The sequence below is a fragment of the Oncorhynchus masou genome, chromosome 22, assembly GCF_036934945.1.
Source record: "Oncorhynchus masou masou isolate Uvic2021 chromosome 22, UVic_Omas_1.1, whole genome shotgun sequence".
NCBI lineage: Eukaryota > Metazoa > Chordata > Actinopteri > Salmoniformes > Salmonidae > Oncorhynchus > Oncorhynchus masou.
This window is the reverse complement of record NC_088233.1, coordinates 3,690,370-3,707,419: the sequence shown is the minus strand read 5'-3', so window position 1 is coordinate 3,707,419 and position 17,050 is coordinate 3,690,370. Positions and strand designations below refer to the sequence as shown.

At 45.2% G+C, this 17,050-nt stretch overlaps 1 protein-coding gene across 2 annotated transcripts in view; it reads right to left on the bottom strand.

Moving 5' to 3' along the window:
- Nucleotides 1–9,602: 9,602 nt before the first annotated feature.
- Nucleotides 9,603–17,050, bottom strand: part of kif23 (kinesin family member 23) — a 37,772-nt gene continuing 30,324 nt past the window's right edge. For both annotated transcript variants that reach the window (XM_064929097.1, XM_064929098.1), the window contains 4 exons: nucleotides 14,263–14,351; nucleotides 11,839–11,920; nucleotides 10,712–10,782; nucleotides 9,603–9,927 (listed from right to left, as the gene is read on the bottom strand). In XM_064929097.1, coding sequence (XP_064785169.1) covers nucleotides 9,912–9,927; nucleotides 10,712–10,782; nucleotides 11,839–11,920; nucleotides 14,263–14,351 — 258 coding nt within the window. In that variant the 3' untranslated portion in view covers nucleotides 9,603–9,911. The remainder of the gene's footprint in view (nucleotides 9,928–10,711; nucleotides 10,783–11,838; nucleotides 11,921–14,262; nucleotides 14,352–17,050) is intronic.

Here is a 17,050-nt window from a genome sequence, read left to right as displayed (position 1 = left end):
TATTGTAGTAGTATGGTAGTGTAGTAATATAGTAGTGTACTATTGTAGTAGTATGGTAGTGTAGTAATATAGTAGTGTACTATTGTAGTAGTATGGTAGTGTAGTAATATAGTAGTGTGCTATTGTAGTAGTATGGTAGTGTAGTAATATAGTAGTGTACTATTGTAGTAGTATGGTAGTGTAGTAATATAGTAGTGTGCTATTGTAGTAGTATGGTAGTGTAGTAATATAGTAGTGTGCTATTGTAGTAGTATGGTAGTGTAGTAATATAGTAGTGTACTATTGTAGTAGTATGGTAGTGTAGTAATATAGTAGTGTACTATTGTAGTAGTATGGTAGTGTAGTAATATAGTAGTGTGCTATTGTAGTAGTATGGTAGTGTAGTAATATAGTAGAGTAGTAGTATATTATTGTAGTAATATAGCAGTACAGTAGCGTAGTAATATAGTAGTGTTCTTTTGTAGTACTATAGCAGTGTATTAGTATGGTAGTATAGCAGTGTAGTGGTGTGGTAGTATATTATTGTGGCAGTATAGTAGTACAGTAGTGTAGTAATATAGTATATTAGTATTGTAGTATGGTAGTGTAGTGGTATAGTATATTAGTATAGTAGTATGGTATTGTGGTGCTATAATAGTATAGTAGTATTGTAGTATGGTAGTGTAGTGGTATAGTATATTAGTATTGTAGTATGGCACTGAAGTGGTATAGTATATTAGTATTGTAGTATGGTAGTGTAGTGGTATAGTATATTAGTATAGTAGTACAGTAGTGTAGTGGTATAGTATATTAGTATTGTAGTATGGTAGTGTGGTGCTATAATAGTATAGTAGTATTGTATAGCTTTATAGTGGTGTAGTAGTATAGTACTGTGGTATAGTAGTGTAGTAATATCAGCATGGTAGTATTGTAGTATTGTATATCAGTATTGTTGTATAGTAGTGTAGTGGTATAGTATATTAGTATTGTAGTATGGTATTGTGGTGCTATAATAGTATAGTAGTATTGTATAGCTTTATAGTGGTGTAGTAGTATAGTACTGTGGTATAGTAGTGTAGTAATATCAGCATGGTAGTATTGTAGTATTGTATATCAGTATTGTTGTATAGTAGTGTAGTGATAGTAGTGTCGTTGTGTGGTGGTATAGTAGTGTAGTAGTATAGTGGTGTTGTAATAGTAGTATGGTAGTGTAGTGGTATATCGGTGTAGTGATAGTAGTGTCGTTGTGTGGTGGTATAGTAGTGTAGTAGTATAGTGGTGCTGTAATAGTAGTATGGTAGTGTAGTGGTATATCGGTGTAGTGATAGTAGTGTCGTTGTGTGGTGGTATAGTAGTGTAGTAGTATAGTGGTGCTGTAATAGTAGTATGGTAGTGTAGTGGTATATCGGTGTAGTAATTGTAGTATAGTAGTGTGGTGGTATAGTTGTGTGGTAACAGTAGTATTAGTGGTGTATTGGTATGATAGTGTGGAAATAGTAGCATGGTAGTGTGGTAATAGTAGTTTAGTAGTATAGTGGTGTGGTGATAGTAGTATAGTGTAGTAATAGTTGTATAGTAGTGTAGTGGTTTAGTAGTACACTATAGTAGTGTAGCGGTATAGTAGTGTAGTGGTATAGTATAGTAGTGTAGTTGTTTAGTAGTATAATGTAGTAGTGTAGTAGTCGAGGTATAGTAGTGTAGTGGTATAGTATAGTAGTGTAGTGGTTTAGTAGTATAATGTAGTAGTGTAGTAGTCGAGGTATAGTAGTGTAGTGGTATAGTATAGTAGTGTAGTGGTTTAGTAGTATAATGTAGTAGTCGAGGTATAGTAGTGTAGTAGTGTGGAGACAGTGCTGGAGTGTACTAGTGTCTCGGCCCACATCAGACAGTCTTGGTAAAACTCCACATAACTCAGCTGGTACTCCATCTTGGACAGGACATGAACAGGAACCACCTGCCGGACAAACACAGGAAGCTTTAGTTACTTCACTGTTATATTGTCTCTTGGTTTACTAAAGGATTATTAAATGTTTACTCAACATTTACAAATGGTTTCCTAAAGGCAGTTGCATGTATTCATGGTTGCCAAGAGAAGCATCGGAGAAAGCATCCGAGCAGGTGAAACGGTGCCTCTCTGTGAAACGGTCCCCCTCTGTGAAACGGTGCCCCTCTGTGAAACGGTGCCCCTCTGTGAAACGGTGCCCCTCTGTGAAACGGTAACCCTCTGTGAAACGGTGCCCCTCTGTGAAACGGTGCCCCTCTGTGAAACGGTGCCCCTCTGTGAAACGGTGCCCCTCTGTGAAACGGTGCCCCTCTGTGAAACGGTGCCCCTCTGTGAAACGGTAACCCTCTGTGAAACGGTGCCTCTCTGTGAAACGGTGCCCCTCTGTGAAACGGTGCCCCTCTGTGAAACGGTAACCCTCTGTGAAACGGTGCCTCTCTGTGAAACGGTCCCCCTCTGTGAAACGGTGCCCCTCTGTGAAACGGTGCCCCTCTGTGAAACGGTGCCCCTCTGTGAAACGGTAACCCTCTGTGAAACGGTAACCCTCTGTGAAACGGTAACCCTCTGTGAAACGGTCCCCCTCTGTGAAACGGTGCCCCTCTGTGAAACGGTGCCCCTCTGTGAAACGGTGCCCCTCTGTGAAACGGTCCCCCTCTGTGAAACGGTCCCCCTCTGTGAAACGGTCCCCCTCTGTGAAACGGTCCCCCTCTGTAAAACGGTCCCCCTCTGTGAAACGGTCCCCCTCTGTGAAACGGTCCCCCTCTGTAAAACGGTCCCCCCCTCTGTAAAACGGTCCCCCTCTGTGAAACGGTAACCCTCTGTGAAACGGTAACCCTCTGTGAAACGGTCCCCTCTGTGAAACGGTGCCCCTCTGTGAAACGGTGCCCCCCCGGTGCCCCTCTGTGAAACGGTGAAACGGTCCCCCTCTGGTGCCCCTCGGTGCCCCTCTGTGAAACGGTGCCCCTCTGTGAAACGGTGCCCCTCTGTCCCCTCTGAAACGGTAACCCCCTCTGAAACGGTGAAACGGTGCCCCTCTGTGAAACGGTGCCCCTCTGTGAAACGGTGCCCCTCTGTGAAACGGTGCCCCTCTGTGAAACGGTGCCCCTCTGTCGGTGTGAAACGGTGCCCCTCTGTGAAACGCGGGTGAAAGCGGTGCCCCTCTGTGAAACGGTGCCCCTCTGTGAAACGGTGCCCCTCTGTGAAACGGTGCCCCTCTGTGAAACGGTGCCCCTCTGTGAAACGGTGCCCCTCTGTGAAACGGTCCCCCTCTGTGAAACGCTGCCCTGGCTGAGCAAGGTGTTGCAGCCTGGCTGAGCAAGGTGTTGCAGCCTAGCTGAGCAAGGTGTTGCAGCCTAGCTGAGCAAGGTGTTGCAGCCTGGCTGAGCAAGGTGTTGCAGCCTGGCTGAGCAAGGTGTTGCAGCCGAGCTGAGCAAGGTGTTTCAGCCGAGCTGAGCAAGGTGTTGCAGCCTGGCTGAGCAAGGTGTTTCAGCCTAGCTGAGCAAGGTGTTGCAGCCTAGCTGAGCAAGGTGTTGCAGCCTGGCTGAGCAAGGTGTTGCAGCCGAGCTGAGCAAGGTGTTTCAGACTAGCTGAGCAAGGTGTTGCAGCCTGGCTGAGCAAGGTGTTTCAGCTGAGCTGAGTGCTTTCTGTGGTGTTGGGGCAGCCAGTGGAAAATACATAGCGTAGGGGTTGGTAATGTTCTCTAGTTGCGCCGTGATCGGCTCAGTGTTCTGTCACTGGAACATCTACAGGTAGAGCTCGAAAATTCAAGGCCCTTGGGTGCTGCCAGAGTTACATTAATGCCCACCCAAGAAGGCTCAAGGTCATGGGTCACACGTAAAATGATGTCGAATCACATCTACAGTAGCTTTGATTGGACTGATTATGTCAACATCATACTTTCAAAATCTCAGCTAGCAAACTAGGCAAGCAGTCATCATCATGAATCAAGTCAACAATCTACTGACAAATCCTATTCAATCCTTGTCAGATGAAGAGAAATTATAGATAAAATGTATCGGTGCTCATTGGCCATCAACATTACACAACAAGTTGTAAATCGCAAATTCAACAATGAGGGGTCTGGAAGGAATCAGTGGTTAACTGCAAATGTTGCAAATCAATCACTGGCCTGCAAATTCAGTGGAGAGGGTGTGAAGTCCAAGTCTGGGTTTAAGGGTCTCTTTTCCAAGTATAAAAGGATAAACATTCAACATTGGCCATGCTGTCAATCCAGCATGACTCAGGTGGGGGGGCAACTTGCTCTGACCGTGAAAATACGCTTTGAACTGTCATCCAACCTGGAAATCCAAGTCGGGAGCTCTGGCCTGATGATCACTGATGTCATGATTCAACCTTGTTTCTTTCAGGGTTCCAGTTGTCTTGAAAGCACCATCAATCCAGAGAATGACAGACTGATGAATAAATTTGCCCTCACGAAGGACCGCCGCTCCACTTTCCTGTTCAAATGAGCACAACAAAGCGAGTCCAAAAATCTATTGTATGCCGCTGCATGAATTGATGTAATATGCCAGGGAGATATGTATACTGTAGCTAAGAAAGTAACACTAAGTGTATGTTGTGTAGTAAGATGTTTGTAGCCCATGTGCCTCACCCTAATCATTTGGTGTATTTTCAACTCTTAATTTCACCGAATGTTCTGACTTGGTGGTGCACATGAAGCCTATAACCTGTTCTAGAGAAATGTAATCATTGAATATTTCAAGAGCTTTCATTGTCTGCTCCCTTTATTTATCCTACGGTTCTGACTTGGTGTACAGGGAGACCACTGTAACGGTCCATTTTCGGAATTCTGTTGTACATTTCAAAAGTGCTGAAAAATATAGTTATATTGACTACGTCTGTTATCACTCGCTCATGTCTAAATCGAAATGACAGATTGCCACTTATCCGCTCATCGTGTTTTTTTTAAAGGCAGTAAATTAAGCTGAATTAACCGTTTCGCTGCCAGACAAGGCTCCGCTGATAGCCAGGTGTAGCAGTGGTAAGGTGTTGGGACTCTGCTGTTGGGACAACTTTATGTCGGCCCTAACAGTTTGTGGGCACCATTTGTCACCTTTATAGTGCAATTAATGTATTGTTTAGTGTTGTGTAGTGGCTTTGCTGGCATGCATCTAAAATCATTTGGGGGAGTCTTCCCAACCAAGATTTACATGCTAAAATAGCCACTGCATTCAGGTAATCTTTTCAGAGGTATTATTTCAGTGGCAGAAGGCCACTAGAGGACTCGCCACCAGAGGACTCGCCACCAGAGGACTCGCCACCAGAGGACGCGCCACCAGAGGACGCGCCACCAGAGGACGCGCCACCAGAGGACGCGCCACCAGAGGACGCGCCACCCGAGGACGCGCCACCCGAGGACGCGCCACCCGAGGACGCGCCACCCGAGGAAGCGCCACCCGAGGACGCGCCACCCGAGGACGCGCCACCCGAGGACTCGCCACCCGAGGACGCGCCACCAGAGGACTCGCCACTCGAGGACTCGGGCTGATGGTAGGTCTTCGGTGGTGTCATGTCTTTCTAATGGGTATAAAGTTCAACTCTTTACTGGCATACCTTGGTATGGCCCATCAACATTAGGTTCAAAGATGCCATGTCTATCAACTCAAATTGTCACGTGCCGAATACAACAGGTGTTGTATTACAGTGAAATGCTAACTGACGAGCCCTTAACCAACAATGCAATTAAGAAAAGAGCAACAATAAAATAACAGTAACGAGGCCATATACAGGCTGTCACGGTACAGATTAAATGTGGAGGCTATTTTTATTTTATTTAACTAGACAAGTCAGTTAAGAACAAATTCTTATTTTCAATGACGGGAACAGTGGGTTAACTGGTCTAGGAACAGTGGGTTAACTGCCTTGTTCAGGGGCAGAAAGACAGATTTTTATCATGTCAGCTCAGGGATTTGATCTTGCAACTTTCCGGTCACTAGTCCAAGGCTCTAACCACTAGGCTACCCTGCCGCCCCCCTATATACAGGGTTAGTCGAGGTAATATGTGCATGTATGTAGGAGTAAAGTGACTGTGCATGGTTAAAACGGAGTAGCAGCAGCGTAAAAAAAGGTGGGGCTTAATGCAAACAGTCTGGGCAGGCATTTGATTACCTGTTCAGGAGTCTTATGGCTTGGGGGTAGAAGCTGTTAAGAAGCCTTTTTGTCCTCGACTTGGAAATCTGGTACTGCTTGAAGTGTGGTAGCGGAGAAAACAGTCTATGACTTGGGTGGCTGGAATCTTTGACAATTTTTAGGGCCTTCCTCTGACACCACCTGGTGTAGAGGTCCTGAATAGCAGGAAGCTTGGCCCCAGTGATGTTCTGGGCTGTACACACTACCCTCTGTAGATGTGAGCCACGACCAGCCTTTCAGAGCACTTCACAACTACAGACGTGAGTGCTACGCGTCGGTCGTCATTTAGGCAGATTACTTTGGTGTTCTTGGGCACAGGAACCAAGGTGGTCGTCTTGAAACATGTTGGTATTACAGACTCAGTCAGGGAGAGGCTGAAAATGTCAGTGAAGACACCTGCCAGTTGGTCAGCGCATGCTCGGAGTACATGTCCTGGTAATATGTCTGGCCCTGCGTCCTTGTGAATGTTGACCTGTTTAAAAGGTCTTATATCACCTACGGAGAGCACGATTAGTCATCAGGAACAGCTGATGCTCTCATGCATGCTTCAGCGTTGCTTGTCTCGAAGCGCACATAGAAGTAATTTAGATCGCCTGGTAGGCTTGTCACTGGGCAGCTCACGGCTGGGATTCCCTTTATAGTCCGTAATAGTTTGCAAGTCCTGCCACATGTGATGAGCATCAGTGTAGTAGGATTCAGTCTTAGTCCTGTATTGATGCTCAGTGTCTCCTGACCCCTCCTGTCTCAGCCTCCAGTATTTATGCTGCAGTAGTTTGTGTCGGGGGGCTGGGGTCAGTTTGTTATATCTGGAGTACTTCTGTCCAATTCAGTGTCCAGTGTGAATCTAAGTATGCGTTCTCTAATTCTCTCCTTCGCGCTCTTTCGTAGGACCTGAGCCCTAGGACCATGCCCCAGGACTACCTGACATGATGACTCCTTGCTGTCTCCAGTCCACCTGGCCATGCTGCTGCTTCAGTTTCAACTGTTCTGCCTTATTATTATTCGACCATGCTGGTCATTTATGAACATTTGAACATCTTGGCCATGTTCTGTTATAATCTCCACCTGGCACAGCCAGAAGAGGACTGGCCACCCCACATAACCTGGTGCCTCCCTGGGTTTTGGCCTTTCTAGGGAGTTTTTCCTAACCACCGTGCTTCTACACCTGCATTGCTTGCTGTTTGGGGTTTTAGGCTGAGTTTCTGTACAGCACTTTGAGATATCAGCTGATGTACGAAGGGCTATATAAATACATTTGATATCAATCTTAGTCCTGTTTGATGGTTCATCTGAGGTCATAGCAGGATTTCTTATAAGGGTCCGGGTTAGAGTCCCGCTCCTTGAAAGCGGCAGCTCTACCCTTTAACTCAGAGCGGATGTTGCCTGTAATCCATTGGTTCTGGTATGTACGTACAGTCACTGTGGGGACGACGTCCTTGATACACTTATTGATGAAGCCAGTGACTGATGTGGTGTACTCCTCAATGCCATCGGAGGAATCTCAGAACATTCCAGTCTGTGCTAGCAAAACAGTCCTGTAGCATAGCAGTCATCTGACCACTTCCGTATTGAGTGAGTCACTGGTACTTCCTGCTTTAGTTTTTGCTTGTAAGCAGGAATCAGGATAGCATTATGGTCAGACTTGCCAAATGGAGGTCATCTACACGTATGTGATTGGAGTAAAGGTGGTCTAGAGTTTTTCCCCCCTCTGGTTGCACATTTAACATGCTGGTAGAAATGAGGTCAAACAGATGTCAGTTTCCCTGCTTAAAGTCCCCTGCCACTAGGAGACCCGCCTCTGAATGTGCATTTTCATGTTTGCTTACGGCCTCTTAGTGCATCGGTTTGTGGTGGTAAATAGACAACTAAAAATAGATACATTCTCGTGGTAAATCTGGGATATAGATAGACACACACACTATTCTCCTGTATAATAGTCAATGACACGCCAACATTGTTCGCCCTAATATTTATATATTTCTTAACTTTTCCCTCCAGTGCATTCTTAGTTCAGGAAGAGAACAGCTGATCTACAGTAAATTACAGTCATTCTTATAATATCCAGTCCAGCCATTTATACTTTTTACATTTGTCACTTAACAGATGCTCTTATACAGAAGGGCTTTAGAATTGTGTACCATAAAACAGCTGATGATCTAAGTTAACACTTCATGTGCAAAACTCATTCCATATAAAAAATAATTACACAAAAAGGTGTTTTGAAAGGAATTTAATTCCTAAACTACTTTTACAATGAAAGCTGTGGAGATCAGTTTAGTTCAAACCAGAATAAAATAGCTTTACAAAACAACCAGAGAAATATGAAAAATATAATATACCAGCTGATTCAAAACTAAAGTGAACATGACTGAAGACTTGAACTTAGTTTCAAACAGACAGAAAATCAGCAGAGAAAATATTTCACTGAACAAAATGTATTCCGACATTAGCCTGGTCTCAGATCTGTGTCGTCTTGTCAACTCCTGTGCTCATTGTCACGCCACAATAACTATAGTATTTAGCAACACAGTACAAACGGATCTGAAACCAGGCTACTCTTCACTGACTTGCCTATGTGCCACCTAACAAAATACAACTACCCTGAAAAAAAAACCTAAAGTCAATCTGAAAACATTGAACTATTCTTATATTGTCAACAGGCCCAGTTCGTTATGAACCACAGCGGTCTATCTTTGGCTGAATCATGATGCATTCAGTTAATACTGGCTTTATATGTGACCACACCACACACCAAAATATTAAATATTTTACAAAATAAGTTGATGTATATATACACACACACACTACTGTACAAAAGTTGGGGGTCACTTGAAAATGTCCTTAAAAAAAAAAAAAGCACTTTTTGTCCATTAAAATATAAAGTTGATCAGAAATAAGGTGTAGACATTGTTAATGTTGTAAATGACTTTTGTAGCTGAAAACGGCTGATTTTGAAAAGGAATATCTACGTAGGGGTACAGAGGCCCAGTTGTGCACCGGGGCCTCCCACTTTCTATTCTGGTTATTGACAGTTTGCGCTGTTCTGTGAAAGGAGTAATACACAGAGTTGTATGAAATCTTTCTCGCATGGAATAGCCTTCATTTCTCAGAACAAGAATAGACTGACGAGTTTCAGAAGAAACTGCTTCGTTTCTGGCCATTTTGATCCTGTAATCAAACCCAAATGCTGATGCTCCAGACACTCAACTAGTCTAAAGAAGACCAGTTTTATTCCTTCTTTTAAACAGCACAACAGTTTTCAACTATGACAATATAATTGCAAAATGGTGATCAATAGCCTTTTAAAATGATAAGCTTGGATTAGCTAACACAACGTGCCATTTGAACACAGGAGTGATGGTTGCTGGTAATGGGCCTCTGTGCTCCTATGTAGATATTCAATTCAAAATCAGCCGTTTCCAGCCACAACAGTCATTTACAACATTAACAATATCTACACTGTAAGTCTGATCAATGATGTTATTTTAACAGACTTTTTAAAAACAAGGACATTTCTAAGTGACCCCGAACTTTTTAACGGTAGTGTATATACACACTGTTTTTCATATATAAAAAAGCAATAGGAAATGTTTAAATAGTTGTTACTAAGGCTAAAGATTAAAAATAAAAAGTTTCCAGAGTGTTAGCTATTATTGCACACCAGCCGCGTGGAGGTGAGGAGGGAGGGACAGAGGAGGGAGGGGTGAGGACAGAGGAGGAGGGAGGGGTGAGGACAGAGGACAGGGGGGGGGGGGTGTATGTAGCAGCCCAGACAGGATCTTCAGGGCTTTCTGCGTCTAAAAAAAACAAACACAAAAACTTAAGTTACTCACTTTAGAAACACATCTTCCTAATACGCTGAACATACCAAACATGGGAGCATCTCCTAATATTGAGTTGCACCTCCCCTCCACACTTTTCCCTTAGAACAACCTCAACTTGTCAGAGCATGGACTCTACAAGGTTCCACTGGTCAATGTTGAGTCCAATGCTTCCAGAGTGTACAACACAGTTCCAACCCTTTCCCCCCTCAGAACAGACTCAATTCTTTGGGGGCATGGACTCTACAAGGCGTTGAAAACGTTCCACAGGGATCCTGGCCCATGTTGACTCCAATGCTTCCCACAGTTGTTTCAAGATGGCTGGAGGTCCTTTGTGTGGTGGACCATTCTTGATACACACAGGAAACTGTTGAGTGTGAAAAACCCAGCAGCGCTGCCGTCCTTGACACAAACCGGTGCACCTGGCACCCACTACCATACCCCGTTCAAAGGCACTGAAATGTCTCGTCTTGCCCATTCACCCTCTGAATTGCACAAATACACAATCCATGTCTCAATTGCCTCAAGGCTGAAGAATCCTTCTTTAACCCGTCTCTTCCCCTTCATCTACACTGATTGAAGTGGATTTAACAGGTGACATCAATAAGGGATCATAGCCTTCACCTGGTCAGTCTCATGGAAAGAGCAGGTGTTCCTGATGTTTTGTACACTCATGTATTCATTTAGAAACCTTGAAAAGTGTCCCAAAAGTTCACACAGACGCATGTTGAATAAAACCTATGGAATAAATGATACTTACTTCTGATGTCCATGGTGCTGGTAGCCTGGACCCAGGTTAGATCCAGCCCTCATCTCCACAGCCATAGAACACTGGAACATAGAACACACACAATGTGGACGCTTCTAGAATGGTTAACTGATCAGAAATGTTTTAACATCAAGTGTCTTAAATGGGGGGCGTTGAGCCACCACGAGCAAGAACAGCTTCAATGAACCTTGGCATAGATTCTACAAGTGTCTGAAACTCTGTTGGAGGGATGCGACACCATTCTTCCACATCATTTGGCGTTTTGATGGTGGTGGTGGAAAACTGGTCTTGGGAGCCACTCCAGAATGTCCAATAATGTGTTCTATTGGGTTGAGATCTGGTGACAGACTGCCCTGTGGACGGGGGCTTTGTCATGCTATAGCCATGGTAGTCAAAATAATGGCCTCCCAGCATTTTATACATGACCCTAAGCATGATGGGATGTTAATTGCTTAACTCAGGATACAGTTCCACACTCCATCCCCCAGGGGCAGCAGAAACCTTGTCCAGTTGATGAGCCTGGTTGATGACCACAGCTCAGGGTCCCAGCTGGTAAGCAGCGAGGCTTTTCCTTTGGTTCAGTTTGGGGATGCCTTTGCCATTTTTCCTTTTTGTACATGTGGGGCGGGGCATACCATCTTTACAAATACTCATTTGCTTGGAAGACCAAGAGGTCAGAGACAAAGATGGACCTGGACCAAGGTAATGTTGCCGTCTCCCTGAGTAAATATATATTCGACATCGAGGCACATACACTGATTTCTTACATAAATGCACACATTCATTCAGGTTCCAGACCAGTCAACAAGGCCTAGGACCCCTAGACATAATGATTCAGGTTCCAGACCAGTCAACAAGGCCTAGGACCCCTAGACATAATGATTCAGGTTCCAGACCAGTCAACAAGGCCTAGGACCCCTAGACATAATGATTCAGGTTCCAGACCAGTCAACAAGGCCTAGGACCCCTAGACATAATGATTCAGGTTCCAGACCAGTGAGTGCAGCAAAATCAGTAGGCTTGTTATGGGTTTCGTAACACTCGGGCTTGTACTGCAAAAAACGGCCCTGGGACCAGACAAACTGTACAGTAGCCAGTGTAGGGAGTGAGTCTCTTACCCTGGTCTCCACATCTGTCCAGTCTCCCTCCAGTCGGTCGCCCCCCTGGGCAGTGTTGCCCTCTGACGACCTCCTCTTGCGGCTGAACGGAGGAACACAGCGAGTGTTTGACATCAGACGATACAAAAGCAATGATCTTCACCTTATCGTTCTGATCGAAGATTCACAAAACTATTCTTATGGGATTCAAGATTAGACATTTTTAGAAGTGTTTGCACATTTGTAAAAACTGAAATAACATAAGTATCAGACAGTACGTTGTTGAAGCGCCTTGGGCAGCGATTACAGCCTCAGGTCTCAGGTATGACGCTACAAGCTTGGCAACACCTGTATTTGGGGAGTTTCTTCTCTGCAGAGCCTCAAGCTCTGTCAGGTTGGATGGGCAGCGTCTGAATACTTATGTAAACGTGATTTCAGTTTCTAATAAACCTGTTTTTGCTTTACATTTTGTCATGTGGTATTGTGTATAAATTGATGAGGGGGAAAAAACTATTTAATCCATTTTAGAATACCGCTGCACCCTATCGAAGGGGTCTGAATACTTTCCGAATGCACTCCACGAATGAACAAAAATAAACGCAACATGGAACAATTTAAAATATTTGGCTGAGATAGTTCATATAAGGAAATCCGTTAATTAAATTAATTAGGCCCTAATCTATGGATTTAACATGACTGGGAATACAGATATGAATCTGTTGGTCACAGATCCCCCCCCCCCCCCAAAAAAAAAAAAGTTGAGCAAACCAGTCAGCATTTGGTGTGACCACCATTTGTCTCATGCAGTCAACACATCTTTCGCATAGAGCTGATCAGGCTGTTGTTCATCTTCAATGGCTGTGCGAAGTAGCTGGATGTTGGCGGGAACTGGAACACGCTGTCGTACACGTCGATCCAGAGCATCCCAAACATGCTCAACGGATGGCATGCCTGGTGTGTATATGCAGGCCATGGAAGAACTTTAATGCATGGCCCCTGCGACATGGGGCCGTGCATTATCATGCTGAGACATGAGGTGATGAGGCGGATGGCACGACAATGGGCCTCAGGATCTCATCACGGGATCTATGCATTCAAATCAATACAATGTAATTGTGTTCATTGTCCGTAGCTTATGCCTGCCCATACCATAACCCTATGTCAACATTGTGACCATAACCCCACCATGGTCACAATGTTGACATCAGCAAACCGCTTGCCCACATAACTCCATACACGCCGTCTGCCATCTGCCCGGTGCAGTTAAAAGTGGGATTGATCCGTGAGGAGCAGGTCAAGACCCTGGTGAGGACGATGCACATACAGATGAACTTCACTGAAAAGGTTTGACAGTTTGTGCAGAAATTCTTTGGTTGTGCAAACCCAGTTTCATCAGCTGTCCGGGTGGCTGGTCTCAGACCATCCCGCAGGTGAAGAAGACGGATGTGGAGGTCATGGGCTGCCGTGGTTACACATGGTCTGCGGTTGTAAGGCCGGTAGGACGTACTGCCAAATTCTCTAAAATGACGTTGAGGCAGCTTATGTTAGAGAAATTAAACATTAAATTCTCTGGCAACAACTCTGGTGGATATTCCTGCAGTCAGCATGCCAATTACACACTCCCTCAAGACATGTGGCATGGTGTTGTGTGACAACTGCACATTTTAGAGTGGCCTTCTATTGTCCCCAGCAGAAGGTGCACCTGTGTAGTGATCATGCTGTTTAATCAGCTTCTTGCTATGACACACCTGTCAGGTGGATGGATTATCTTGGTGAAGGAGAAATGCTCACTAACTGGGATGTGAAACACATTTTGGCACAAAATCTGAGAGAAATAAGCTTTTGTGCGTATGGAACATTTCTGGAGTATTTTAATTCAACTCGCGAAACATGTGATGTATGAATGTATTGAGTAAGTTAGCAGTAACAGTGGTACTAGTAGCAGTACTACGTTAGCAGTAACAGTGGTACTAGTAGCAGTACTACGTTAGTAGTAACAGTAGTACTAGTAGCAGTACTACGTTAGCAGTAACAGTGGTACTAGTAGCAGCAAGTTAGCAGTAACAGTGGTACTAGTAGCAGTACTACGTTAGCAGTAACAGTGGTACTAGTAGCAGCACTAAGTTAGCAATAACAGTGGTACTAGTAGCAGCAAGTTAGCAGTAACAGTGGTACTAGTAGCAGTACTACGTTAGCAATAACAGTGGTACTAGTAGCAGCAAGTTAGCAGTAACAGTGGTACTAATAGCAGTACTAAGTTAGCAGTAGACAGGACACCTACCTTGGCCCAGTGGGGAGCTCCTGTCTCAGTCTATGTAGTACTAAGTTAGCAGCCATAAAATGGCAGTAGACAGGACACCTACCTTGGCCCAGTGGGGAGCTCCTGTCTCAGTCTATGTAGTACTAAGTTAGCAGCCATAAAATGGCAGTAGACAGGACACCTACCTTGGCCCAGTGGGGAGCTCCTGTCTCAGAGTTTCTATATCAGTGAACTGGACCGCCTGTCCTCCACCTCGTGTCTTGAACACTTCACCCTAAAAGTTCACAACACAGGCATCACAACACATTCACATTTTAGTCATTGAGCAGACTCTTATCCACAGCCACCACAGTAGTGAGTGCATACAAATTCAATACTGGTCCCCCGTGGAAATCGAACCCACAACCAGATGTTTCGGGCGCCTGATCCCCACAGGAATACAGGCATGAGAACAAGCATTAAAGATGGCGCTGTAGAGATGGACAGCTGGCACCTTTATGAGCTCCTGACCAATTCTGCATGGTGGTGGTAGTACTAGTAAGTTAGTAGAAGTAGCAGTAGTAGTAATAGTAAGTTAGTAGAAGCCATGGATTACAGGCAACATCAACACTGAGCTGAAGGATAGAGCTGCTGCTTTCAAGGAGCGGGACACGAATAAGAAATCCTGTTACGACATCCGACAAGCCATCAAACAGTCAAAACATCACTGCAGGACAAAGATCGAATCCTACTACGCCGTTTCTGATGCAAATCAGGTGTGTCCGGTTTTGCAAACCATCATGGATTACAAAGGGAAACAGCCACGAGCTGCCCAGTGACGCGAGCCTTCCAGACGATCAAAATTCCTATTATGCTCGCTTCGAGGCAAGCAACACTGTACCATGCATGAGAGCAGCAGCTGTTCCGGATGACTGATCTCGCTCACCGTAGAGGATCTTTAAAACAGGGTAACATTCACAAGGCCGCATGGCCAGACGGATTAACAGGACTCATACCCAGAGCATGCGCTGACCAGCTGACAAGGGTCTAAAGTGACATTATCAAACCTCTTTCTGACCCCGTCTGTAATACCTACATGTTTCTAGCAGACCACCATCGTCCCTGTGCCCATGAACACCAAAGTAACCTATAAATGATTACCACCCCGTAACACTTACACATGTAGCGCTGAAATTATTTGAAAGGCTGACATGGCTCACATCAAATCCATCATCCCGGACACCCTCGGCCCACTCCAATTCGTATACCGCCCCAACAGATCAACAGATGACGCAATATCTATTGCACTCCACACTGCCCTTTCCCACCTGGACAAGAGGGACACTGACGTGAGAATGCTGTTCATTGACTACAGCTCAGCGTTCAACACTATAGTTCCTTCCAAGCTCATTACTAAGCTAAGGTTCCTGGGACTAAACACCTGCCTCTGCAACTGGATCCTCGACTTCCTGACGAGCCACCCCCAGGCCCTGAGTGTAAGCAACACATCCGCCATGATGACCCTCAACACGTGGGCCACTCGGGTGCTCAGTCCCCTCCTGTACTCCCTCTTCACCCACAACTGCGTGGCCGTGGACAACACCAACAACATTATTAAGTTTGCTGGTCCGATCGACGACGAGAGCCTATAGGGAGGTCGTCAGACACCTGGCAGTGTGATGTCAGGACAACAACCTTTTTCTCTACGTCAGCAAGACCAAGGGGCTGATCGTGGACTACAGGAAAAGGAGGGCCGAGCACGCCCCCATCCACACCGAACGGGGCTGTAGTGGAGCAGGACGAGAGCTTCAAGTTCGGTGCCCATATCACTTAGGAATTATCATCGTACACACATCAAGAAAATATTTTGTATGGGCCCTCAGATCCTCAAAAAGTTCTACAGCTGCACCATTGAGAGCATCTTGACCGGCTGCATCACCGCTTGGTATGGTAACTGCTTGGCATCCAACTGCAAGGCCCTATATACACTTTACACAGGGCGTTGTCAGAGGAAGGCCCTAAAAATGGTCATAAACTCCAGCCACCCAAGTCATAGACGGTTCTCTTCGCTACCGCACGGCAAGCAGTACCGATGCACCAAGTCTGGAACCAACAGGACCCTGAACAGCTTCTACCACCAAGCCATAATACTGCTAACTAGTTAGTCCGGGTATCTATTGTTTAACTATTTGCATTGATCATGAAGGCCAACATTTTGACTCATCACATACGCTGCTGTTACTGTTTAATCTGGTTGCCTAGTCACTGTATCCCTACCTATATGTACATATTTACCTCATACCCCTGCACATTGACTTAGTACTGGTACTCCTTGTATATAGCCATGTATGTGACTGTGGAATGTGACTGTGGAACACAGAGACACTTGGCCATCTAAAGGTTTAATAATTGAACAGTATTTCTGTATTCCAAGCAGTTGGAATGGTCAGTGGACACTTAAGTCACGTCGAGTTTGTTTCATCTGGTGACCTCATGAAGGACAGGAGAGACAACTTTTTTTGTTTGTATACACTTCTCAAATATGGGGTTAGCATCTGAATGTTGTATAAAATAAATGATTAAGCATAAAAATACTTTTGGAAAGACAACGTGATGTTAGTCTTCTAAATGAGAATCGTTTTTCATAGTAACTTAGGATCAGTCAGTGGCCACGCCCCCGTGAGCACAGACATGACACGGAACGCCCCCGTGAGCACAGACATGACACGGAACGCCCCCGTGAGCACAGACATGACACGGAACGCCCCCGTGAGCACAGACATGACACGGAACGCCCCCGTGAGCACAGACATGACACGGAACGCCCCGTGAGCACAGACATGACACGGAACGCCCCCGTGAGCACAGACATGACACGGAACGCCCCAGTGAGCACAGACATTACACGGAACGCCCCAGTGAGCAGACATTACACGGAACGCCCCGTGAGCACAGACATTACACGGAACGCCCCAGTGAGCACAGACATTACAC